The 27,471-nt window shown below is 46.4% G+C and overlaps 1 protein-coding gene across 1 annotated transcript in view; it reads right to left on the bottom strand.

Moving 5' to 3' along the window:
* LOC144769520 (uncharacterized) overlaps positions 1-27,471 on the bottom strand; it is a 270,191-nt gene that overhangs the window by 34,409 nt on the left and 208,311 nt on the right. The window contains exon 12 of the mRNA XM_078653661.1: positions 9,679-9,780. Coding sequence (XP_078509787.1) covers positions 9,679-9,780 — 102 coding nt within the window. The remainder of the gene's footprint in view (positions 1-9,678; positions 9,781-27,471) is intronic.

Genomic DNA, 27,471 nt, shown 5'->3' with positions numbered 1-27,471 from the left:
TTAAAACCATGGTGAAATTAGATAAACTGCAGTTGTATATAATAATGTAAATAATATGTAAGTAGTTATTATTAATCATACCACCTAATTCAGTTGCTCAAAATTGTCTCATAGGTGTTATGGGCCTTTATATGTGTTTCATGATTAATGGTGAGTATTGAGGTGATAGAAAAACTGTCTCAAAAACGCTACCTAACAGAGCGCTGGATCATCGTCTATGTTCCTGGCCTCTCCTCTACAGATCTGTATAGCGCCGGGACACTCTGCCCGAGTAGCCGTGCGCATTTAACATAACATAACATTTGTCTTCCGACTGTCTTGCTCGTGCTTTTCAACATTTTTAAAATATTCATTTTATGTATTCCACAGCAATGGTGGTTTTTCCACCATTTTTATTATTTTTCTCTATGAAATCAAATAAAAGTATATTTGACTTGACTCTACCAAGAGAAGTAGAACTGTTTCATTAGATGTTATTGCCTGTTTTGTTTATCATTCTGCCTGACAGGAAGTGCTTCCACTGGAATACACAAGGGATGGATTCTTACATCTGCAACTGGTACCGCTGTCGTCACATTTAATTCTTTATCTTCTACATATATTCTAACTATTCTAAACAGAAAGCAATACTTCTGTGTACTTTTTGGCAGGGTTGGCAATACCAATAGGAAAGGATTTAATAAGATAAACAGCATGCGTGCACACAACACACTTAAAGAGTATTGGTGAAAGTCTGTGTTTATAAGAGTGGTCATATTTATTTTTTATTAAAACACGACCTATTTCCTTTACCAACGCTGGTTACATCTATATGCAACTCAAAACCATTTATTTCATTACTAGAGGGAGACCTCTGTACTTCCAATTTTTAGACTATTCCATACTCCCCTTTCCCTTACCGCACCGCTTATGCCCCAGTTACTTACCAAAATCTTCATTAATCTGCGTATAGTCTTCCTCGCCACATGCTCCTCGCCACATGACTAACAAAGTGAGCTTCAGCTCCACACCAGAACCCTCCAAAGCAAAAAGTCGGCCTCCCATCCCTTCCCAATATGGCCGACCCATTACGCCCTTGACCTGTATAAGAGGTGGGCCGGCCCAAACCTTCAGATAGACTCTACCAAGCATAAACATGAAGCCTATTGCCAGACAGGTAGGGTGGGATGGGAACTCGTGGTGAAGAAGACTATACTTGGAGTAATGAAGATTACCGGTAAGTAACCGGGGTATTACCTCCTCGTAAGTCTTACTCGCCACATGACAAACAAAGTGAGCACATACCAAAGCCAAGCGGCTTCATGGAAACTCACAAGAAACCAATGGATCAGAATGGGACGCCCATGAAAGAGGGCAAACCCAAAAGACCAGATGAGTGGAAGGACCACCCAAGGGAGAGGCAACCACGAGCAGGAAGAACCAGCCCGGGACAGAGACACACCAGGAGGGCTGAAAACCCGGACCCCCGAGACACGTAGTGTCGCCCGAAAATCCAGTCCTAACCAAAGGCCAAAGGAGGACAGAGAAGGAACAGAACCAGACCGCACGGAGCCAAAAGCAACAGCAAACAGGCTCCAGAATAGAAAGCAGCAAGCCTGTCCAAACACACTAAGACTGCCTAAAGGACAGCTGAAAGCGACAGGGGAGCAAAAGCCCAGACAGAGGAACCAAAGAAACAGAGGGCATTCCCACCACAGCGACCCAACCAAAAAGCCACAGCAGAAAAGAGGCAGTCCGACAAAACACATTACGGCGGACCACCAACCGCGAGAGAGCCGAAACTACCAGAGTAACAGGGCAGCGGAACCAGACACAATCAAACAGACTGGCAGGAGCCGCAAGAACGGAGAGGGGTGCACAAGGAACTCAGCACGCCAACCGAACAACCCCAAAAAAAATGAATGGTACCACAACCCCACCTGCCAGGAAAGAAACAGGTGGGACATGGATCCCAGTCACACAATGGACCCCCCACACCCTCTCGGAAGGGAGTGCGACCCCATGGAGAGAACCCAAGCAGGCACAAGGCAAAACAGACCCAGGAAGGCGCAGGAGACGTCACCAAAGAGACCCGGCCACCAAGGGAACCCAACCGGCCAACAGCGAAAAGCGGAAAGCCCATAAGGCCGCCCACAGAGCCCGAAGGCGGAAGGGACCAGGCCCAGGGCCAAGCCACCAGAAGGGAAGCGAAAGTCCACCAGAGGCCCCCCATGCAGAAGAAAAAACACAGAGCCCGGCAGGGAGAGGAATGTAGCACGGAGGTGCGAGACCGCCCCGCACAGGGCCCAAGCAACCGTCCCAGGAACGTGCCACAAGAAGGAAGCGAGCACACAGGCGACCACACTGCTAGCCAACAACCAGGCCCAGCCCAGACGAACAAGGAAGAACTGACAGGAACAGGAGCGCACAGGGAGGAAAAGCCACAGGCAAAAACACACCAAAGGTGATAAGGACAGAAGAGCCGGGCGAAACAGGCCCGAGCCATGACAACACTCCCAGGGAGCCACCCGAGCTGGCCATGCCCAGGACCCCAAAGCCAGGGACAAAGAAGAAGAGGATAAAAAGTCCACACCGGAAGCGCAGGGACCCGCCTGGAAGAGGAGAACCGGGAATCTCAGCACCACGGGACACCCAAAACCACTGCTGAAAACAAAAACCCCCAAGGGAATGCCAGAAAGCAGGGGTAGGACACAAAACCCGTGCCCACAGAGGCATAATACGGACCATTGAGCAACAGCTCCCAAGTCCACCAACTGCAGCAGCAGACGCCAATGGAGAAGCACCCAGGGGAGCACCACCAACAGGACAAATGCCCCGGCCAGGCCAAAAAGCCCTGAACCCCATGAAGAAAAAAGGACACTAGGAAGCACAAAGCCGGGAGCCCTGACGAAAAGGCGGAAGAGCCAACACCGGGGACACAAATAAAGCCTACAGCACCTGACGCTCCCAGGAGATCTCCCATCCAAGAACTAGAGGCCCAACCCAGCTTAACGTCTGAGATTAGACGGGAACATGTGCATTCAGGGTGGTACGCCGTATCCAGAATAAAAGAGACCCAGGCAAGGACAGCACCATGCTAAAAAGACAACAGGGGCGAACCGCAGGGCCGGGGCAAATCCCAGACAAGCCAAGTAACGGTCGACAGAAGGCAGATAAACCAACCCATCACCGACTGTGAACCTACGCAAAGGCCGTCATCACCCGGGAAGAGGAACTCAGAACAGAAAGACCACTGGCCCAGAAAGGAAGTGTCCAAAGACGCGGAGCCACAACACACACAATACATGGCCCCACAGGAGAGTTAGCCACAGCACCAGGTAGACCCAGGCGGTCACCCATCAAGGTGCTAAACATTCCAGACCCAGCTCAACTGCTCAGAACAATCATAATAATAAAGAACACTCAGAACAGTGTGTCCCCGCGCTAGATTGCTACTATTTCTCAAAAGGCAGATGTTAGAGAAAAAGAAAGCCAAGGTCAAAGAGAAGAGGGTGAATTAGATGACTGGAAACAGGTGAGTTTTAAGTTTTGCACGGAATCTGGTTTCTGAAGGTTCCATTCGGAGGTCAAGCGGCAGTTCATTCCAGTGTTTAGGAGCCAGATACCTGAAAGAACGACCACCCATCCTGGCTCTGCGGGTACGGAGGAGTTTAAAAAACATAGCTCCGGTCGACCTCAGATTCCGAGTGGGGCGGTGAATTGTGAGGAGCTTTTGCAGATAGCTGGGCCTTTGCCCTGGGCAGTGCGGTGTGTAAAACATAAAGCTTTGAATTTAATGCGTTACTTGACCGGAAGCCAGTGAAGTTTCGCTAGAGCAGTCTTCCCAGATGCTCTACGAGGCAGGTTAAGTACCAGGAGGGCAGCAGCGTTTTGCACGCACTGTCGTTGGTGCATGCCTTTTTTACTTAAACCTAGGAGCAGGGCATTGCCATAGTCAAGATGGGGTGTGATTAAGGCATGGACAAGTGTCTTCCTGACGTTGATGGGGAGAAGGTCAAGGACTTTACGGAGGGTTTTCAATATGCTGAAACACCTTCCCGTAACTTTACTAACTTGAGATTTGAAAGAGAGGTCAGAGTCAAGCATCACTCCAAGATTTCTGACAGAGTCCGTGGGAGAGGGAATATTGCCCAATTCAGTAGGCCACCACATGTGCGACCAGGCAGAGGGGGATTTACCAACAACCAAACGTTCTGTTTTTTCGCCGTTCAGGCGCAGACAGTTGTTATTCATCTACGTTGCCACTGATGACAAGCATTTAGAAAAGTTAGTAGCATCTTCCGTGTGGTCGAGCGTAAGCTTGATCATCAGTTGGGTATCGTCAGCATAAGTGACAATATCCACCCCGAAAGCTTCAACTATATGAGCCAGGGATTCCATATAGAGATTGAACAAAGTAGGGCTCAGGCTAGAGCCCTGTGGAACCCCATGTCTCAGCTTCCGGGGGGGAAGATTTGAAAGGGGGACAGTGCATCTGAAAACTCCTATTTTCCAGAAATTTTTTTAACCAGGCATGGGCAGATCCCTCCACTCCCATATCTGAGAGGCGGGACAGCAGCGTTGTGTGCAGCACGGTGTCAAAAGCTGCACTGAGGTCTAATAGAACCAACGCTGCTGTCTGTCTTTCATCCACCATCTGGCTAAGACACTCAGTGGAATAGAGAACGGCTGACTCCGTAGAGTAGCCGGCTCTGAACCCAGATTGTGTGGGGTGGAGGAGGGATTCCTCCTCCAGATATTTCATGAGTTGCCCATTTACCACTTTTTCCACTATTTTCGTACAGAAGGGAAGAAGGGAGATGGGACGAAGATTTTGAAGTTGGGAGATGTGGACATAGTTTTTTTTTTTTCAGAGGGATAACCTGGGCTGTTTTCCATGCATCAAGCACATGGCATTCTTGGAAAGAAAGAGTGACGATATGTGTAATCTGATCGATCATACTCTCCAAGACTCCCTTACAGCGATTGGGGGGGACTCACGTCACAGGGGGAACCAGACTGTATGCTGTTAGCAATGTTCAGCAATTCCTGCCTATCTGGTACTTTAAAGCATGTCAGACGAGGTTTAATGGTAGAGTTGTCTCTTACTTCCACGTGTTTACTCAAAGGATCAACGTAGTCTGTGAAGGTGGCATGGATTTTGTCGACCTTGCCAACAAAATAGTCAGCTAAGGAGTCACATAGCTCGCTGGAGTAGGTGTCCTGGACTTAGAGTCTGGTCGGGACCGTTAGTTCTTTATAAATGGCAAAGAGTTCCCTAGTGGGGTTGTCGGCAGATTCTATTCTACCCTTAAAGTGGGCGCCTTTAGCTGATCTTACAAGTTTATGATATTTTTTTAGTTCTGTTCTATAATGTGACTTACATTCTGGATTGTAACTTTTCCTCCAGTATCTTTCCAAATTTTTGCATTTTGCTTTGGCTACTTTGAGTTCTTTAGAGAACCAAGGGGCAGTTTTGGTCTGTCTTGCGGGAGGTTTGAGTGTCCAGGGTGCTACCATATCCAACGCATTGGACACCCAATTTTCGTAACTATTCCACGCCTCCTGCAAAGTGTTGCTAGGGGGCGGGAGTTTCTCAAGTAGGGCAAGTTTAAAGGTCTCCTGCTTGAATTTCTTCCAGTCTCTACGTTTCTGGGGTAAGGGTTTGTTAGTTCTAATTTCTGAGGGGATACCTTCTATTTCGTACGGAATGATAAAATTATCAGACCAAATCGTTCTGATCGGGGAGGAGACATTAACACCCTCCCAGTTAGCAAAGATAGGGTCCAAAAGATGCCCTAATAGGTGCGAGGGGGACCTAGATTGTAGGTTGAGCTCTAGGGATTTCAATGCTAGTGCCACAGCCTGTGCCTCCCCCCATTCAGTATTTTCAAAGTGAAGGTTAAGGTCACCCAAAATAAGAAATTTTGTGTACCGAAGTGCCGGCTGGGTTATCAGTTCTGTAAGTTGGTCACAGAACTGTGCTGCCCCTCCGGGTGGGCGGTATATAAGCAGTCCGTCAATGTTGTTTTTGGGTTCCTGCTTTTATTGTGAAGAAACCACTCTCGCTATTAGGTAGCGTAGCCTTCTGTAAGGTACATTCTAAGTCTGTCTTATAGATAAGAGCTAACCCCCCTCCTCTCTGTCTCTGTCTGTCTAATCTGAGCAGGCAATAGCCGAAGCTTCGTCTAGCCACGTCTCCACAGCACATCAGGGCCACTCTCCGTCAGTAAATCATGTATCTCTATTTTATGTTTCTTCATAGATCTACAGTTCAGTAGAGACATTTTTAACTTAGCTGTCTCCCGCTTTTCCCTCTTCGAGAATTGAGAAGTGTAATTGCAGGTCTCACAGAAGAGAGGTAAAGAGTCAGCCTGTAAAGTATGGTAGCAGCTATCTTTAAGTTTCGGACATAGAGATAGATGCTTTTAGACGAGATCAGATGCTTTTAGAGTAGTAGTGCCATAGGGCCCTGGAAGACCAAGTACGGGAAGCTGGAGTATACAACCAATGTCAAGACGCAGTACCCCAACACTGTGGCAGCAAGCCACACCTCTGTGTACAAAGATACCTGAGAGGGTGCCTCAGAGAGGAAGGAACTCTACACCCAACTACCTCACCAGATCATCTGAATGCAATCCAGACAACAAAAGGAGAATGACCCCAGTCTCAACCAGAATACCCCACAAGCTTGTGAAGGGGAATCTAGAAAAGAATTTGAACACAAACAAGTGGAGGAAGAGACCTCAACCACCAGGCCACAGTGACCCACGGACAAGGGAAAGCACAACAAGGGACCCGCATGAAAACGAGCCCCGGGAAGCACAAACAAAATCCGAGATAACAAACACAGAGGCTGCACGTAAGAGGCCACCTCAACCTAGGCTTCCAAAACACACCCAAAAAATGCCGAAAAACATACTCTGCCATACCGGTAGACGGAAGCACCCTCCGAGATGAAGGGGACCCCCCTGCATCGGGGGCAAGGAGTCCAAGAACAAGCTGCACAGTGGAGAGCCACACTCTTGCTGAACCTTAAGCAGACGACAAGGAGTGCAGAAAAGAAAAAACACAAAGCGCCTACGCCCAACACAGTGTCTCAAGCACCAGTAGGGACTCTCGGGGAATGTGGAAGAAACAGACGAGGAAAAATGGCCACATCCCAGTTCGCTTGTGCACCCACACAGAAGCAGCCCAGGGAAGGAAGGACAGGCGCCAATAGAAGCCCGCCCCCATCAGAAACACAGAAGCCAACAGCCCCTGGAATCCCCTGGAGGACAGCCAAACAGGGATCAACCAGGCCAGACCCCGTACAATCTAGGAGAGCCGGAGAAACGGACCGCAGGCTCAAAGCCACGATGGAGGGGCTACCACCAGGACGGCCAATAATGACAAAACGCACAGTTCCATCAGAATGCGTGTAGCACTACCCAAAGGAACCCCCACTGCCAGCCCCAGAAAAGGAAGAGTGAGAAAACACAGGGAAGGCTCAAATGCAGTGTCCAGCCACATAAAAAAGTAACCCCATCCTTGAAAAAGAACTCAGAACAAGTGAGACAGCAGGACGGAACTTACAACCGTCGGATTAAGAGTCAGACACCTAAACTGCCAGGCCACAGCGCCTCATCCAGGTGAACAATCGAGGAATCAACTTAACCAAGGGAGCAAGCAGAAGAACTACGTACACATAGCACACACATGCAATGTGGAGCACAGGCAGGAATTGAACCCACATCCTGCGCGAGCAAAAAACCCATAAGTCCATTCACAGAATGCGCCACAAAGCAGGATCGGCAACACCAGTCGTGATACACACATTGCCCTCAGAAGCAGGTCCGATAATACTAGTCCATAAAGGTGGGAACCAAGGACCAAACAGTACCCGGATCGGGAAAAATCCAGAACTGCAAAACATGTAAATACAGACATATATACAACACACACCCACAGCATGTTGTGCCCGCCTCACAGCACAGGGCTACCACGACCCAGAAACAACGAAATGTAAGAGTCCGAAACGAGACAACAGCAATAGAGTCGTACCACCAAAACAGAGTCCCTTAACAGCCAATGCCGGCTGCCAGCCCCTTTGGACTAAAACAGGGTAGGCCACAGCCAAGGAAAGAACCACAGACCGGAACCCTGTGCACCTGAGGGACACAGACGAGCGGCGAGCCGGAATTGCCCGGGCCCGCCCAACGGAGGCCAGACTAGAAACGAGTCAGAAAACGGCACCTCGACTCGTAGAAGAGATGGGAGGAATCCCCACAACGGGAGGCAGCAGCCTGCGCCGGGGACCACATCCGCCCCAGCCATAAGCAGAAAAGCTCCAGGAGCCACGAGGAGCACGGAAAACAAAAGAAGAGAAACCCCGCAGCCTGTGCCGAAAGCCAGTCCCACGGACTGAGAGCGTTGGACGCCGCGAGGCCCCTTGCAATTAGACCAATGGGGGCACGGCAGAGACTTGTAAAATGGTTCAGCGGGCCCCCGTGCCCAAACCAGCCAAAGTCCCGTCTCCTGCCAGGAAGCTTCCCCAATGAGTAACTGGAGACTCGGGAAAAGCCAGCCAGGCCCCGCACCTACCAGAAACCAAGTGGAATCTCGGGATCAAGGAGCACCGACGGGAGGCCCAGGCACAGACAATGGGGGGTCATAAACCACAGCATACACAGCCGGGGAACGAAAGGACCGGAAGGCAGAGCCCCAGACCCCGTAAGCAAACCATAGAGAAGCCCGCAGCCGCCCCGGGAGCAAGGCCGAAAATACTCCCCGCCAGAGCCTGCCCGTGCCGGGCAGCCAGGCAGCAGAACACAGCACCTGCTATAGCAGGGCCACAAGCTACAAGGGAAGGAGCGTAGGGGAGAATAAACCAAGAGCCTGCAACCACCAGAGCCTGCTACAGCAGAGCCTCAAACCCAAAAAGGCAGCACGAGGGCCAGAAGGCGGGGGTACCAGTGTGATAGACCGCTCAAGAAGGAACAGCCCCAAGCCCCCCACCCCCCTCCAAGGCACTGGGACCTGCTGGAGCAGGACCTCGCCCCAACTTACCTGAAACACTCTCTCGAGAATCTGCAGTGCAGAACCAAAAAAAACAGGTTGAAGGGTTGGGCCAGCCCGCCTCTTATAGAGGTCAAGGGTATAATGGGTCAGCCATATTGGGATGGGAGGGATGGGAGGCTGACTTTTTTGCTTTGGAGGGTTCTGGTCTGGAGCTGAAGCTCACTTTCTTAGTCATGCAGCGAGGAAGACTTACGAGGAGGCAATACACTATTCCATACTCCCCTTTCCCTTACCGCACCCCTATTAATTACTGCGCCGTTACCCCTGTTATTATTTCTTCTGCAATATTTTAAACCAGGTTTTTTTTTCTACTTTTGCCCTGAGAGGTTTCTTTGTAGGTCAGAATGTACTCACACAGGGTATTGTTTGCAGTTAAGTTTACACGGCCTCAGTGCAAGGACAGGCCCACCGCTGGAACAGTCACACGTGTTCGAAGCAGCGCCCTCACAGAAGGAAGGGGGGGGGGGGATCTCGAAAGTATTCGGAAATGTACGATTATACATAATCATGGTCTCTGCATTTTAGGACTCAACAGTATCACTGCGAAGATCAGCCCCCTTTACCAGCCAGGAAAATATACACACGGAATGTAAAAGGGGACAGTTACTGCGTCACAGAAAAATCAACCATGGCTATTACCCAAGGCGTCCTTCACAGCATCCGCACAGCGGCGATCTCTAACACTTGGCTTGTCCTCATCCTTAACTCGAAGCAAAGCGTCGCTGTTGACAATTGTGTAGCCTGAGGGGGCAAAAGGGAGAGTAGTTACAGTTTATACAATGACCCAAGCACGATGCGGATCTTTTTGGACATGTTCGCGGCATGTATGCATTACCACAAAACCTCGACCTCCGTTCCTGTCCAGAGGTACAGTGTTGGTCGATGCAATAGAGAAAGAGCCCTCGCAGTAGCGGGTGAGCGGAGACTTGCACATAAAGTCTAGTCTGATATACCCGCAACCATGATTAAAAGCACGCCATTGACTTGACATTGTGGAATGATATTTTTAGAATTCGTACACTACGCGCAAGCTGATGGCGCTCTCCAGTATTTCATGGAAGTTCAACAGAGCTTTGCTTCCATGCATTGTTCTAGGGAGGAGGCCTGTGCAGGCTCTAGGTCGCGAGCTACTGGTAGCGAGCTACTGGTAGCTCTCCAGATACCTACCTGTAAGTAGCCCTCCTGTGTGCAGCCCATCCTACTAAATTAGGTAGATGCCTTTACTTGGCTGAATATATTTAAAACAAGCTGATATCTGAATGCTAAATCACGTGATAAATCATGTTGGGTTGGAGACACTTAATACTATTATTACCTGCGTGGCATGTGAATTGCAAATGTACTACCTACGGAAAATCATCCAGATTGACATTGGCTTTTTTTACAATACTATTTTCAAGCCTGCTTGATGCACAGAGTTGATCACTGCTGGTAATATTTCCTATGGTGGATACTAAGGTTTTCTAGTCCACTACAGTCAGTATTACAACACTAATAATACTAGTAGCTCTGGATAATTTTCATTGAACAGGAGTAGCTCTTGTTACAGGAAAGGTTGGAGACCCTGCTCTAGACTGTGTCAAAAGGTTTCGGAGGAAGGCAGGAACCGGAAGTTGTGAGTTGTGTGTTAGAGAAAATTTAAGTGGAAGCAAAAAGCCTTTAAGTTTAAATTTCCAGAATTTTCTGGGGTATGAGAACTTAAGAAATGAGAAACTGGAGGAATTTGTCTTGATCAGGCAAGATTCTATCTGAAATACGGTCTTCTACTTTCAGTTCCTCCCTTTCCAGGTGAACACTACGGAGATGCCTAATGATTCCAAGGGTCACGGTGACCCTCAAAGCGTAAGATTCTGACATTAGCAAGGTCTAGTAAATCTCCTTACAGGATTAGTTTAAACGATTAATATGTCCGATGGAAACAGCAGAATTACAAAACTTCCAATGGGAGCATACACTCTAGGTATAAGACAAGGCACAATATACAATGAACATAAGAATTATTGACACTCGGACCCAGCTAAGGCTCTGAAGTTAAATATGATTTAATGTTCTCATTTGTGGCCACAAGATAAGACCACATTATCCAATTAATATTCTGTTTATCATTAAGATACATGAAGTTGTTCATGAACCATGGTCTGCCACCACATATCATTTCATACATGAGGCCTACAACCGTAAAAGCATGAGTTCAGCTGAACTAGTAACTCCCTCTTTAACTCGGGAGGGAGGTAAAAATGTTCAACAGCATACAGAGTTAATATCAAGAAGCGCACGTGAAGATTTGCCATTTGTAAATCTGCAAGGTGAGGAGTGTACCTTTAAACATCTTAAAACTGTCCTATTGAGATACCTTGCGAAAATGACTACCAGATGATTTGTTACAAAGCAGAACAATAGAGCACACAAGTGATAATTTTGAATTTATATATATATATATATATATATATATATATATATATATATATATATATATCCATCTAGGTAGATATATTCATTCAGAATTACCACTTGGTGTGGTCTAGATATAGATTTATTTTTGTATCTATTATTATTTTGTATTTCCTATTTGCCTTTATGGACCTTTCACTTGTTCACAGATCATCTAGGATGTTCCATAGCTCAATATTTATAATACGGTTATGTTGTATTCAACCACGTATGTATTATTTTCTATCATAGGCACTTAGACAGGCTATAGAATCAGTACTGTTGCAAGCTAATAGATCGGTCAGAATATTTTACTTGCACTATACACGATAACAGATTTCATATATAAGATGTAATGTTTTTGCAGAAATGCAAAGCATATAAAACTTCAACTTGTTGAACCTTTGTGTCACAGAAAACATCCATATACAGCCTGCATATAGATGTAATCAATAAAAATGCTTGTAAACAAACAATGGCCTACAACCTATTCTGGCTCTATGACCCCTCTGTACGATCGTTTCATTGATTGCAAATATTTATTGCATCAAAAATGAGAAATCTCCATGAAAGTGCAATATCTCTAATACTCAGACTTAATGACATTTAAGTCACAAAAAAAATTAGTCCGCAGCCTAAAGGTAGAGTGCTTAGTGCTTATAAATATAGAAAACGACTCATGCCTTAATATGGCCCTACGGTCCCTCGTCTATAACTTGATTCTCCATCTAACAACTATAAAGTGATTGGTGCTGGTAAGATAAGAGCCAGATATGGCCTATATAAAGTGCTTAGTGCCAATTCTGAATACTAATAAAGTGCTAAAGTGTAGTGCTTGTTGCCCATATACCATGTTTTTCGCCTTTTACACATGTTAAAAGGTTTACAAAAGATGCTGAACAAATAATTTTCTCAAAAAAAATGAGATCAACATTGTGCATCTGCAAATGGTTTGTACTATCTCAAGAAGATTTGTAAACATTTCTTTTATGTGCATGGCATAGGTATAGGCTAAATAATAGACCAGTGCTGTGTTTACAGTTCTCATTTTAGACAGTGCAAAACGGATCTGTGCCTATGGATAATAAAAATGCTTTGTGCAACTCATCATATACAAATTAAACCATGCAAATAAATTGGTAGAGACCTAAACAAATAAATACATATATTATCCTCCTAATAAAATCCTATCTGGACAAGATATTCATAAATTGATGGTTTATAGACCTAACTGGTTAAAACACACTTTATGGCTTTGAAATTGATTAAAATCAAATTGAGATTTTTAAGTTCAAGAGACTTTCAAGTACATTTATCCTTATTCTATACTCCGCTTTGGTATTACATTTTTCTTTTTCTATTAAAACAGTTCGTATCACTAATAATAGCAAGACAGATGTTCAATTTTTCAGTCTCAAGATGCACATGGAGTTCAGCATCAGTATTTACGCCCCATGGATTTTCAGTAATAATTTCTAGAATCCATCTTGACTCAGATCTTTGTAAATTTAGTTCACTGTCACCTACTCTTGGATTCAATGCAATTTGTTGAATTTCATAAAATACAACTTTGCTTATGCCCCCATTGTGTTCATGTGTGTTTTGCAATAACATAGGTCAAATCTTCATTTGAAATCGCAAGAAAATGTTCTAAAATCTGGAGCTTTAGTACTTCCTATGTTATCTTTACACATTCAAATGCAATAAACAACACGTGTTTTCACAATGTACATGATCTTTGATATTTTTTATCCTTCCATCTAATAGCTTAACCATTTTTCTGTTGTACCCCCATCTGCAGGCTTTGCATTTTGTACATTCATGGAAGCCAGGTCTTTTGGGGGGTAACCAATTTGATATTTTTTCTGGATGATTCTTAGGTCTTCATCCTGTTCTATAATCTTCCAATTACTCGTAATCAATGTTTTTATCTCCTTTTCCGATTAACTGAAATCCATGATATATCTAATTTTACTGACTTCCATTGAGTCCCCTTTCCTTTTTGGTATTAGAAGATCTCTGTTTTTTTGTTTAGCTCTGTCCAGAACGTTATTAGAACAGATGTTGGATAACCATGTCTTGAAAACCTTTAGGTCATCTGTTTGGACTTTTGGTCATAATATTTCACCTCAGAACAATTCCCTTTTATTCTTAGGAATTGTACAAACGGTATGCTCCAGTTCAGAGCTGTCGGTGTGCACTGTTTGCAAAAAAGAAGATTATTCCCGCCTTAGGATTTCTAATAAAATTGTGTACCAATTTTGTCTTGATCACTGTAAAGGCCACTATCTAAAAAAGTTAATCTATTTTTGCTTGTTGAGTAGGTGAACCTCAAATCCTGAGGATTGTCATTAAGGGAACAAAAAACAAAGGTTAAAGGAGTGTTACAGTGAGAAGGTAGCTGTTAAAACATACCATTTTAAATTAACAAAACCACTGAAATTCCCCAGTTATAGTCATTTTAACTAACTATAACTTGTGCCTCTGCAATGCTGTCATTTCAGATATTGCAGTGATGTTGTGAGCAATGTTCCCTCTAATATTTTTCTTCTGTGTGCGGCAGGATAAGGTCTCTGTGCGCTGCAGCCAAGGCTATGTGCGCCAAGAACCCAACCGCATGTGTGGGTGCAGCGACAAATAGTGCAAATATCACTCAAACATTTGCTTAATAAAGTGAAAAGACAGTGTATTTCTACACATACAGCACCACATGAAGGGTCATAAGACAGGTTTGCAACTTACAACAAATATAAAAAGGATACAGTATTCAAAAGCATATTCTCCATTAAAAAGTCTTTTAATGTAATAATGTATCCCTTGCTACCACTTTTGTTAAATACCCATAACGAAGCACCATACAATCTGAGGCTAGTCCTGAAAGGCCAGGCCCGGCCTCTCTCCTGCAAAAATCAGCAAAGCAACACCATCTCAACCTGGCCTGAATCTTGCTTGGCACAGGTGAACTGAACACTGCAGATGTGAATGTGGTTAAGATAGACTGCGAAGGAGCAGGTTGGTTCTGGTGGATATGAATGGAGTTAGCTCTAATGGCTGTGTGGTGTTTGAATGCACTGTGTGGGGAATGTTTGTTCATATTGGGAATGGGGTTCCAGTTTACTTGGTTGAATAAGGCTGAATTTGCTCTCAAGAAAGTGCCACTCAAAGCTGTTGAAATGTCACTCATAATTGCACTCTTGGCATGAGTCAGGGGTACATGTGGGTGGATGGTGTCCACCCACTTTTTTCACAGGGTGAATGCTGTCCACCCTGCCAAGAATTTGTGCCCTATTAAATAATGTTCTGAACTCGTCCTGGTGTAATTTCAAACACTGGGACACTTTCAGCAGCACCTGCATATTGTCTGCTTTCCATCTCCAACAAGCAACAATGTTCAGGCGGGATGGGGCTTTCTTATTTAAGACTCCTGCTGGACCCAAAACAAAAGCGGAATTTGAGGGGTCATCAGGCCTCCTTTTGTTCGAGTCTCTTGGCTGTGAGCAGTCAGGAGCCTCACACGTGATGTAAATTAAGCGGAGGGAAAACAAAGGCTCAAACCTTGTTAGCTCTTTACACTTACTTAAGAGGGGCAGCTTTTCACTTCCTGCAGTCCCGGTTAGGAGATATGCATGCACTGGAAGAATAGAAATAGTCTAAACATGGGCCTCTGCACCTAACCCACTATCACTAATCAATATATAAGTGGTGTGGAATTACCCAGAAAACAAGTGTGCACACTGAAAAACACACACAGTCACACTGTAATTCCCATACAGGAGTTTAGCAATTTTTGCTCATCATCACATTTGCGCCACATAACAAATTGGACAACGGATTAAATAAAATACATGTCCGCAAAATATTCTTCAAAAATGACTTCCTTTATTCAATGGAGTCTTTAAAACATATTCAGGATGATTGAGAGACAGCCGACGTGTTTCGTCCTTATCAGAAGGACTTTTTCAGGGCAAACGGATCTTCACTATAATGTCTATCTAGAATAGTTAAGCCACAGCTTTCCAAACTTTTTATGGTGGGGGACACACTTTTTGGAGATGCATCATTTTGGGACACAGTAAGGCAGTGTAGCGAGCGAACGTAGCATTGTGAGCCCAAACTACCTAAGGGTGGTTCGGTGGGGGGGGGGGGGGGGAAGGGGGTTCTCTCTCCCTATGTCCCCCTCCCTCTCTCTTCCTCTGTCTCCCTCCCCTTCTCTCTCCCTCCCTCTCTCTCCCTCTGTCTGTCTTTCTCTGTCTGTCCGTCTCCCTCTGTCTGTCTCTGTCTGTCTCCCTCTGTCTGTCCGTCTCCCTCTGTCTGTCTCTGTCTGTCTCCCTCTGTCGGTCAGTCTCCCTCTGCCTGTCTCCGTCTGTCGGTCTCCCTCGGTCTGTCGACCTCCCTCTGTATCTGTCTGTCTTGCTTCCTCTGTCACCCTCCCTCTGTCTGTTGCCCTCTGTCTCCCACCCTCTGTCTCCCACCCTCTGTCTCCCACCCTCTGTCTCCCACCCTCTGTCTCCCACCCTCTGTCTCCCTCCCTCTGTCTCCCTCCCTCTGTCTCCCTCCCTCTGTCTCCCTCCCTCCGTCTCCCTCCCTCCGTCTCCCTCCCTCCGTCTCCCTCCCTCCGTCTCCCTCCCTCCGTCTCCCTCCCTCCGTCTCCCTCCCTCCGTCTCCCTCCCTCCGTCTCCCTCCCTCTCTCCCTCCCTCCCTCTTCTTCTGTCTCCCTCCCTCTCTCTTCCTCTGTCTCGCTCCCTCTCTCTCCCTATGTCTCCCTCCCTCTGTCTCCCTCCCTCTGTCTCCCTGTCTCCCTCCCTCTCTCTCCCTCTGTCTCCCTCTGTCTCCCTCTGTCTCCCTCTGTCTGTCTCCCTATGTCTCTGTCTGTCTGTCTCCCTCGGTCTGTCTCTGTCTGTCTGTCTACCCCCTCCCTCTGTCTGTCTGTCTCGCTTCCTCGGTCTCCCTCACTCTGTCTGTATGTCGCTCTCTGTCTCCCACCCTCTGTCTGCCACCCTCTGTCTGCCACCCTCTGTCTGCCACCCTCTGTCTGCCACCCTCTGTCTCCCCCTGTCTGTCTCCCTCTCTATGTCTCCCTCTCTATGTCTCCCTCTCTCTGTCTCCCCCGCTCTCCCTGTCTCCCCCTCTCCGTCTCCCTCTCTCTGTCTCCCCCTCTGTCTCCCTCACTCTCCATCTCCCTCTCCCTGTCCCCCTCTGTCTCCCTCTGTCTGTCTCCCTCCCTCTGTCTGTCTCCCTCTGTATCCTTCTCTCTGTATCCTTCTCTCTGTATCCTTCCCTCTGTCTCAATCCCTCTGTATCCGTCCCTCTGTATCCGTCCCTCTGTCTCCCTCCCTGTCTCTGTCTCCTTCTCTCTGTTTCCCTCTCTCTCCCTGTGTTCCTCCCTCTATCTCACTGTCTCCCTCCGTGAACAAACCTGAGAACTGCGGAATGTTACACAATCTCAGCCCAAGCAGGTGCTTTATCCTGCGGAACTATATTACCAGCATCTGCGGGTACAGCGGGAAGAGCCGGCGGACTCGGGGAGAGTTGGCATGTGTAGGGCAGGCCTCTGTGCGTGCCTGGAGTCCTTCACACCTGTACCAGAGGGCAGTGCCCGCACAGCCCCGGGGTGCCCGGATGAGCGCAGAGGGGAACAGAAATAACACTATTTCTGGCCTCGGCCGGATGAAAGGCCTGCTGGGATTCGAACCCGTGACTCACCAGTCACACACAGACTCTCCTCAGTAGGTGCTGAGCACAGTTTTCAACCCAACCGTGATTCAAACACGCGCCCTGCAGTTTTACGGACATCTCTGCCACATCCGCATGACCCACTGAGATATCTTCCTGGGGCTGGAATCTGCAACATGCAGGCTAATCTCCGAAGCAACTTTCTTGCCCACTGCACGATGTATTCTTAATTTGAGACCCGGGATTACTTTCAAAGCCATATATAATAATAATATATATTAATAAGCCCAGAGTTGGAAATTGTGATCGGGTGGTCTCCATCGATGACACACGCGGTCTCCACTGCAGGGGCATTAGTCAACCGAGCTATATCTTTAAGTAGATGGCCTCCCTGTTCCGATATTCGACAACAGTTGCAGTGACATGCTGAGTTATCTGCTTGTGTTAAACCAGCTGATGGCAAGCATACCACGCTAGCAGAGATTCACCAACGGCGGCGTGTCACAGGCTGCGCTGCCAGTGGCTGTAGGTGCCGCAGTAGGGACTTTTAACAGTCATTTGCCGGCCTGACAGGCATGCAATATTGAGACCTATGAGGGCAGACTTTTTTTTTAGCTTGTCAGTTACACACATTGCAGCAGGAAGGCTGTTAGAACAATATCCTATTTTGCACAGATTGTTTTTTTTTTTCTTTAATGCGATTTTCTATAGCGCGAACATTACCCGAAGGTGTCTGAGCGCTTTACAAAAGAACCAGTTGCGATACATAAGAATTTAGCATTACATGAGTTACATAAAAGATACAAACAGGAAAAAAAATTGCAAATGTACAAGTTGTAAAGTCACTCAAGGAAGAGATACAAATGGATAAACTCTAGGCACACAAACTGCAGAGTTCTGTTAAGAAAAGGCAGGCAGCACGCACAACTTCACCACGTGTGCTTTCACAATCACTAATGTATGTTAATGATTGTGAAAGCACATGTTGCGCCTTTAAGCTTGCTGTCTGCCTTTTCCTGATGGAGCGCAGAGGGGGGCAGATTGCCTGCATTTCTTCACGTATTCGTGTTAATCGCAGCGCCCATCATGCTTCTACAGGGCGCTGCGATTAACATGAAAAATTGCCTCTGGCGGTGTGCGCGCTTCTTAGAGGTGACTGCGCGCTCAGATTAAACACATGCGCGGCCGCACAGGCGCGCTGGTTAGTGGGAACAGTGGTTGTGAGTGATGTAATGTGTGAGGTAATTAGCAGTGCATAGTGAGGGCACAAACTATAGCTACTTAAGGGCACGAGCGTGAGCAGCTTTTTTCTGAGCTTTCGCGAGGCAGAAGCAAAGTTGTGGTTGCTGTCTGGGAGAGTGCAATCAGAGAATTACACTTTTATTCCCTACCTGCACTCTCCCGGGCAGGAAACAGCAATGACCATGGGATGGGGTCCCCAGGACCTCTTTACCTGCCACTTGGATATATATTTATTTCCATGTGGAAGTCGCCACTGGGTAGTTATAGTTAGGATCACATTCCCAGAGGGAATGGATTTTTTTGTTTGCTAATAACTTTGCTGATGTTTGACGAATCTTCATGAAACGTTGCAACAAAAAAAAGTCTCATCCACCTCAGCTCCTTCCTGGAAAGTTTCAGGGTGCCAAAGCTCTTTCCTTAAAAAAAGGTCAAATATACCATTTGCATACAATTGGCATTCACTGTGACACCCTTGCAATTCCCTAGTAAATGGTACTCCTGGTACCTAGGGGATGGGTACCAGAGAGGGTCCCTAAGGGCTGCAGCATATCTTATGCCACCCTAAGGGACCACCCATACAAAGTGCATGCAGACTGCCATTACAAGTGTGACATGGTGCAAACCATAGTGAAAACACAACATGGCACACACCCCTGTGTGCCATGCCCAAATCACTGCACATGGTAAACGTAATTCACCCCTACAGCAGACCTTACAGCCCTAAGACAGGGTGCTTTATGTCCTACGTGAGGACATATCTGCATGAGCAGATATGGTCCTATAATGTCTAGTTAAGTTGCTATATATTGCAAGTAAACATCTTAAGGTATGTACTGGGCACTGGTCAAACAAGTTACCCAGCTACATAATGGCTTCACTGAAATCTATGGTGTTTAGTATCAAACACCTTGGTTTAATAAATCTATACTAATTCCAGTATAAGATTTATTATACCATGCACCCAGAGGGCACCTTAGAGGTGCCCCTTGAAACCAACCAGCCTTTAATGTGCTGGATGACTGGTGTAGTCCAGCCTGTCACCACCGGCAGGTTTAGGACTCCCTGATGGTGAAAGCCCACACTTTCTGAGGCCAGAAACAATGCCTGATCTGGAGGAAGGTGTTCACACCTCCTCCAGCAGGATGGCTAGGGATTTAGCATATCACGGCCAAGGACATGAAAGCCCCTGCCATCTCTATGTGACCCCAGCTTCCTTTAGACTTGGGAGATGCCACCCCTTGCCCTGAGGCCCATTTAGCACCATGACGGGTGGGAAAGTAGCTATGCCAGTGGTCCACGGACCCCTGGGGGTCCCTGAAGCCTCCTCAGGGGGTCTGCAACCACTTTGAAAATCAAATAATATTAACTGATTAATAAAGTATATAAATATAGAAGCTAAATGCACAATTGAACATTTTAAAACATACTGTAAATGTGAAGGAATTTGAAACTGGAGGCTAAAAATGAAATTAGTATCCTCAGATTGATTCATGGGAGCAGTGCAGATGCATCAAACTGAATATAGTATGGATGAGGAGTGGCTTCAATTGAATTTAGAAAAACTCCAACCTTTCTATTGAAATTACATTTTGATTTCTTTTTTATTTATATATGTTTGCAAATTAAATAAAATGTGTCATTTGTTTATTTGTTTGATGAATGTTTTTTTCTGTATTGTTTTGTGGTTCAAATCATCGACATTGCTTAGGCCGGTGTCCTCGGCTTCCAGTAAAGACTCGTTGGGTGGCTCCCCGGATTCTAATAACGATTCCGTTGGGGTCCCTGGGTTCCAGTAATGATTGAATGGGGGTCCCCAGAAGTCAAAGGTTTGGGAACCACTGAGCTATGCAGTTGGCATGTTGCCCTAATGTGGACTATTTGATGTGCTCCACAAAGGAAGGGTTCCACCACTTGTTTTGGGTGAAACTAGGAACTCTGGGACAGGGTTATGCTGACTCCACACAGGAAGCGATGATATAGGAGGTGTAGTGACCCCAAAGTAAGTAGCCCATTGGCTACTACCCTTCACTTCAAGTCGCTAAATCTAGTATTTAAGGGAGGCCCTGGAATCACAAAACAGAATTGACTGACTCAAGAAGAACTATACCAAAGAGTCACCCACAAGAACTGAGAAGCAGCAACTGACTTGGTGCCAACCCTGCCGGCCTGCTTGCTGTCCCCGACAATTGCGACAAAGATGACTCGTCCTGCAGCTGTTCGGCCTCCAAAGGCCTAGGAGGGCTGCCAGATCTTCGCAAAACAGCCAGCATATCCAGTGGAGTAGCGAAACTAATTCCCTGCATTCTGCAGACACCGGAACGCAAGCTTCGGTTTACGAAACTGCCCCCGCCGCACTGACACAGCAGCCACCTAGAATGAGGTGTACTGTGCTCCCACAGGCCAGCCCTGTCTCCCCAGTGAAAAAACGAAACTCAAGACCCCAGGAGCCCTCCAGCAGCCACAACTTGTGGTCCTTCCAGACACCGACCAGCCGACGACGGATGCCAGCACCACAGAAGCCATGATCCAGAGTGGCGCAGCTATCCTGTTGTCCCCTTCTCCAGGTCCTCACCTGAAGCAACTGTCTCTGGCCTCTGTCACCAGACACCTCAAAGCACCTCTACGCCCGGGCCTCACAGCCCAAGTCCAAGTGAACAGACTGTGGCCCTGGTACCTAGAGACCTACAAGACCTAAACTCACCTTTAAGTTTAGATACACTGACCCCTTGTCCCTGCCGGCAGTCTCTTTTTGCAGGCTCACTAAACAGAGAGCCTCTTACCGCCGCAACACACCGGACTAAAAGACCACTGCACATGAGACCCATAGCCCGAGTCCAGATCAACTAACAGTGCACCCTGGCTCCAAAGACCCTAAAGACCTGAGCCCTCTGGGTTCAAAGCGACTGTCCCCCCAGTCTCCGCTTGCAGCTTCTTTTTGAAGGACCCATTTTACATTGACTTAAATACACTGCACCCGAGTGCCCCAGAGCCGACCAATGTGACCTGTTGGTGCTGCCTTGTACCTTGGCCCCTACTTAGCTAGTCGAGAACGGAGACATCAGAGATGAACAGCAACGGGAAAGAAACCAGGACCATTGGGGCCTATACACTTAAGCCCAGATTCACTCGGAAGCAGGGACCTTTATGCCCAACGTCTTTTAAGTAGCTCAGATTACATTAACTATGTCAGGTCCAGCCGAGTAATCCAGCAGGGTCCAGCTAACACTTAACTCTCTATGAAGTGCTGGTTCTCACCGTCTTGATTTAGGAGCCTACGCACCCTTCTCCGTCCTTAGCCTTCGTTGAAAGGCTACACGTGGTTACTCCCCCTCCCTTCTCTACCACTTCTGTCCTGAGGAAGACCCCGGTGTAAGGGATATACCAGCCTACATTTTTTCTTGGGGTCAAAACATCAACATCTATATTGCTACCCACCTTGAACAACAGAGATCCAACACTGTGTTACTGTTTAAAATCATGGCTATTTATTGTTTGGATAAATTGTTGAATAATGGCTCGCGAAATGAGCCACGTGTTTTCTGAATAACGGACTTTTGTGATGTACACTGTATCCTTCCTTCACTTCCTTATCCTCACTTGAACTGTAACCACCCCACCGTCTCCCCCCCCTATCCTGTTCCTTCTCTAGGGGCACTTTAGATGCAAGAATGTCTAAATGATGATACTAAGAGACCAAGGTCTAGTGTGATGTGATTAAATAACACAATAAGTATCTTTTGTATTGTTCTAATTTTTGGTTTGAGCCATGTGAATTTTGTGTGTTGTATAATTGCTTTCTGGGACCCTTGTTCCTATGTACAGCAACCACCTAGGATGAGGACACCGACCAGCCGACGACGAATGCCAGCACATTAGAAGACATCATCCAGAGTGGCGCAGCTGTCCCGTTGCGTCCCCTTCTTCAGGTCCTCACCTGAAGCAACTGTCTCTGACCGCTGTCACCAGACACCTCAAAGCACCTCTATGCCCGGGCCTCACAGCCCAAGTCCAAGTGAACCGACTGTGGCCCTAGTACATAGAGACCTACAAGACCTAAACTCACCTTTAAGTTTAGACAGACTGACCACCTTGTCCCTGCCGGCAGTCTCTTTTTGCAGGCTCACTAAACAGAGAGCCTCTTACCGCCGCAACACACCGGACTAAAAGACCACTGCACATGAGACCCATAGCCCGAGTCCAGATCAACCAACAGTGAACCCCGGCTCCCAAGGACCCTAAAGACCTGAGCCCTCCTTTGGGTTCAAAGCGACTGTCCCCCCCAGTCTCCGCTTGCAGCTTCTTTTTGAAGGACCCATTTTACATTGACTTAAATACACTGCACCAGAGTGCCCCAGAGCCGACCAATGTGACCTGTTGGTGCTGCCTTGTACCTTGGCCCCTACTGAGCTTAAGTCCTGAAGAACAGTCTTGTAAGTCGTTGACAAGTGGTCCTATGCAGTGTATGTTTTCCTCATACATTCACAGTAGCGAATACAGCATTGTCTATTTTAATGTCTATTTTAATGCCGAAAACCTATCTTGAAAAGTACTTACCTGATCACGAAAATCTTGGCGCCTAAAATGATAGAAAATGTGTTATTTTTTATTTTATTGACTGTGTGTGTATAACAAATGCTCAACACACCCCCTTGATTAGCCAAAGCTGCCCAAACACACTACCAGGATAGAGCACATAGGATTTGTTAAAGAAAGCTCTGTAAACCAATAAGGGTTGCCTGGACTCTCTACTCAGTGTACTTAGTTTTCGGACACCTTCCAACAACTCTCCTCTCCTTCATGAAGTCATTCATGTGTTGTGGCCAGATTGTTTCTGCTCCGTGTTTATTCACAATCACCTCACAATACTATTCCCCATATGGTATAACTCTACCATCAAATTTGCAATATCAATTGCTTACTACTATCAGACAGAATATCCAAGATTCTTTCTTGGTATTCTATTAAGATGTTATGGCTTCATCACAATTGCATGGTGTTAAAACTAAATTTCAAGCTTGTTACCTATATAAAAAGATTCAGACTCCAAAACAGTTCAGCTTAAAACTGCAATAAAACTACCGTAGGAAAAAGTACTTAATATGATCTTTTCTATTTTATTATGGAATATAATTTGGCTTAAAATGAATTGTACTTTTTCCTCCGCCAGAATCACCCAGAAACTATTCTTTTATTGTAATAGTTTACTTTTTACCCCATGTTCTTTATATAAAATGAAAGTCTCCAAATATACCAAGCGATGTTCTTATAATGCCAACAATAGTGAATTTTTTACATATGTTTTTTCTTTTTTTATCCTCATGTTAATTTACTTCTGGAAAGAAGTATGGCATAAATGAGTCAGATTTGCCAAATTGCCACACCATTTGACTTTTTACATATTCTTCTCTGTGATTCCTCAGATATTTGGTTTACAAATATATTAATGGGCAAGTTTGTTGATCTTATCATTTATAGTGTCCTGCAACTGGAAGTCCTTTAATAACATTTTTCCTTGCCATAAACATAGATTAGATACAGTTAATCTACCTTATTTTTATTTAAAAGAGATCTGTCGTGGTGGCCTTGGGCTTCCTTTTTATCAATACTAATATTAATACCAAGACTAATGTTTTTGAACCTCCTTGATAAATTACATACAGGTATAAAACGTTTTTTTGTCATGTCTTTAGTGTGCGCATTATAGTTAATTTCTGTTTCTACATAGTAGTCTTATATGGTGTGTTATTCATTGTATGTAGGAAGTTTCTTTTCTTTTTCTTGCTATCATTTCGAAAGTGCTAATTGATTTATCAATTCCTTTTTCTATATTTTGAATAGAGAGGTTTTGTTATTTCATTGATTAGATTTTGCTGATTTAAATGACACGCTTTCATGTATAATTGTAATGTGGTAGGTGCATCTATCTAATAGCAGTTTATGTTATTACTATTGCCAATATTGTTATCTGAACATTTTTGATTCAATAAAGCACTTTTAGACTACAAAAAGAGTGTGAAGAGTTAAAATACTGAAAGAAATGTGGACTGCTCACACAGTTTTCCACATCGGACCACCTTAACTGTTGTTAGCTGCTACAGATGTGTCATTTAAGCAATTAAGCGACATAAAACAAAAAAGGTGCGACTGATGATAATCGTGGGGCTAATGGCGAGCTGTATCATGCACTCACTCCCTGTCCGGACTCCAGCTGTCTAAAGAAGATGCTGCTCTCTCGCACTTCCATTCCAATGTAAATTTTACAAAAAAAGCATTTAAAATGTAATAGGTATCACAATGACATTGTTTTGAGCTATTGGCATTGAAAATGTTCTTGTTTTTTTTTCCTTCGTGAAGCATTAATCAAGTAATGGCGTTGTAAATGACAGTGTCTTTTACTCCCTTTGACCCCCGCAAAGCTCATCAGCATGCACCCGTCATCGCTGAGAAGTCTGAGGAACCCACCATGGAGGTAATGCAAGAAGGACACACTGGTGGGCACTGAGAGACCTGGCCCTGATGGGCACAGTGATAGCATGCGTGAGCATCAATTGGCTTGCAGTAGTGGCACCGTAAGAAGCTATTACTCCTAGCAGATTTAGAAGCTGCTTCCGGGGTACAGTGAGAAGCTGGCACTTGGTCCAATGGGGCCCCATGTAGAAAGAGGAACAAAGGGTCAGGAGAAAATGGTGGATTCTGTGGGTAGCGTGAAGAGTCTTTCGAGGGTAGTTTGAGAAATTAGAATTGGAGCGGCGGCTGTGGAGGGGAGCTCCCTCTTCATAGGACATTAAGAGGAGATGGAACTTGTGTGCAGTGAGGGGGAGGGCAGGCCTCTTGTGGTAAATGCAGTGCATGTGTCGAGTGTAGATGGTACAATAGGGTTTCCGAGTGTACTGCAGGGGGTGGTTCAAGGGTGTGAAAATGGCACTGGAAGGATAGTCTCAATATGATGTAATAATGAAATGGACTGGATATTATAAGTATGAGAGGTGGGGGAAAACATTAAAGGCTGTACATTTGAATTCTATTCCAATTACCCTGTGATAAGTTGAATGCGGGGTTCTACAAAGCTGGGCAACAGAGCTATACATAGCATTGATTCCTAAAGGACACAGGTTTCAGGGTTGGGATAAGGGTGGCATAAGTTGTAACAGAGCAACACACAGGTTGGATACATGCGTATTCCATGGTCAGAATCGGACTGTGACAGAAAATAGGTCAGGCACCAAAAATAAAAGAGGCCCCATCTGCGAGACCGCTCTACGCTGCAGTCGCCAGTATGAACAGCCGAGGAGCAGGGCTGGGAACGGCCCAGGGAGACGAAAACCCCAGCAGAGACGAACAGAGGCAGAGGTGGGGTCCCAAAGGAGATGTGAGCAACCCCGAACAGAGAGCTATGGGCACCAAGAAATCGGAGCAGCTAGATTTCTCCATGGATAACCATACACCCCAGGTTTTACTTACTATGGGCAGGCAAGCAGACTCAGCAGCAGATCAGTGAGTAGCCAGCGTGCCCCTTCGAGATCTATGAGCAGTCAAGGAGCTTGACATGCGAGCAACGAGCAAACAAGTTTCTGCACGGAGGGGGTGTCTATGAACACTCAGGACACCTCCACACGCCTCTGATTAACCAAAAGTAGAGCTTCGGATCGGGGAGACACCAGGACACCAATAGTAACCATCTCAACCACCAGGTCGGGGGTCCTGTTGCTTGTGTCTGCACTATCCCCCTCCACCCAGGCCTCCCACCTGAGCCCCTCCCCCCAATCAGGGTCTGACTGATGAGCACTGCAAACCCTCACATGCATCGGTTTCACATGACACAGCTTAACACTACGCATGTATACAGCATTCTACGTCTCTTCCCAAAAGGTTGCAGTTTTTTCGTATTCTGATCCCTTCTCCCTAATAATAATAATAATAATAATAATAATAGGGGCATTTGTAGAGCGCTGAGTTACGCAAATCGGCGTGTCCCCGCGCTAAGGTGAGAGAGGCAGAAGCTGGAAGTTTAGCTGACGGGCGGGCAGCCTATCTGATATATAGGTAGGTTTTTAATTTAGCACGGAACTTAGTTTCTGCCGGTTCTAAGCGTAGATCAACCGGAAGTTTGTTCCAATGGTTTGCCGCTAAGTACCTAAACGATCTGCCTCCCATACGGGCTTTCTTAACCTTGGGGATTCTCAACAATCCTCCACCCGCAGATCTTAGCGCTCGAGCTGGTTCATAGGATTCAATCAAGCTCTGCAGTGGTCGAGGTGCCCTGCCATTCAGAATCCGATGGCAGATGCAGAGGGCCTTGTACTCTATTCTGCTCCTCACTGGGAGCCAGTGTAGCTTCTGCAAGGCTTCCCTCGAGGGAGCCCTTTTGGGCAGCCTGAGGATTAAACGTGCTGCCGCATTCTGCAGCACTTGAAGGCGACCAAAACTTTTCCCAGGTGCCCCCAGGTACAGCAGGTTCGCATAATCCAACCTTGCGGTCACCAATGCATGTCCCAGGTTTTTTGCCTCCGGACAGGGGGTGGGGGTCGGCCCAAGGCAGGGTGGCCACCAAGCCGATGACCAAGCAGACTGGTCTCTCCCCACCACCAGCACCTCTGTCTTGCTACCGTTAAGTTTTAAACAATTCATAGCCATCCAATCGGCAAGATCTTTCATGCACTACCGGAAGCCATCTGCAGCAAGACAGGGCGCGTGCGACAGGGAGATGACCAGCTGCGTGTCATCGGCGTAGGATACTATTTGGAGGCCATGCCTCAGTACAATGGAGGCAAGAGGCGCTACATAAAGATTAAAAAGGGTCGGGCTCAGAGACGAGCCCTGAGGCACGCCCTGGCCCAAAGGGACCCCTTTGGAGTAGCAGTCTCCTTGTCTCACTTGGAAGCTTCTGCCCGTTAGGAAGGCCTGGATCCACCTCATCGCGGTATTAGCAATGCCACCTCTGCTCAGACACTGTAGCAAGGTGGAATGTGCTACAGTGTCGAACGCCGCTCTGAGGTCCAACAAGATCAAGGCCATCGTATGCCCCTCATCTACACCCTGTCTCAGATGTTCAGTAGCCATCAGTAGGGCAGACTCCGTCGAATGGCG

This window comes from Lissotriton helveticus, chromosome 7 (genome assembly GCF_964261635.1).
Source record: "Lissotriton helveticus chromosome 7, aLisHel1.1, whole genome shotgun sequence".
NCBI lineage: Eukaryota > Metazoa > Chordata > Amphibia > Caudata > Salamandridae > Lissotriton > Lissotriton helveticus.
The sequence above is the reverse complement of the archived record's forward strand: the minus strand, read 5'-3'. Positions and strand labels throughout refer to the sequence as shown.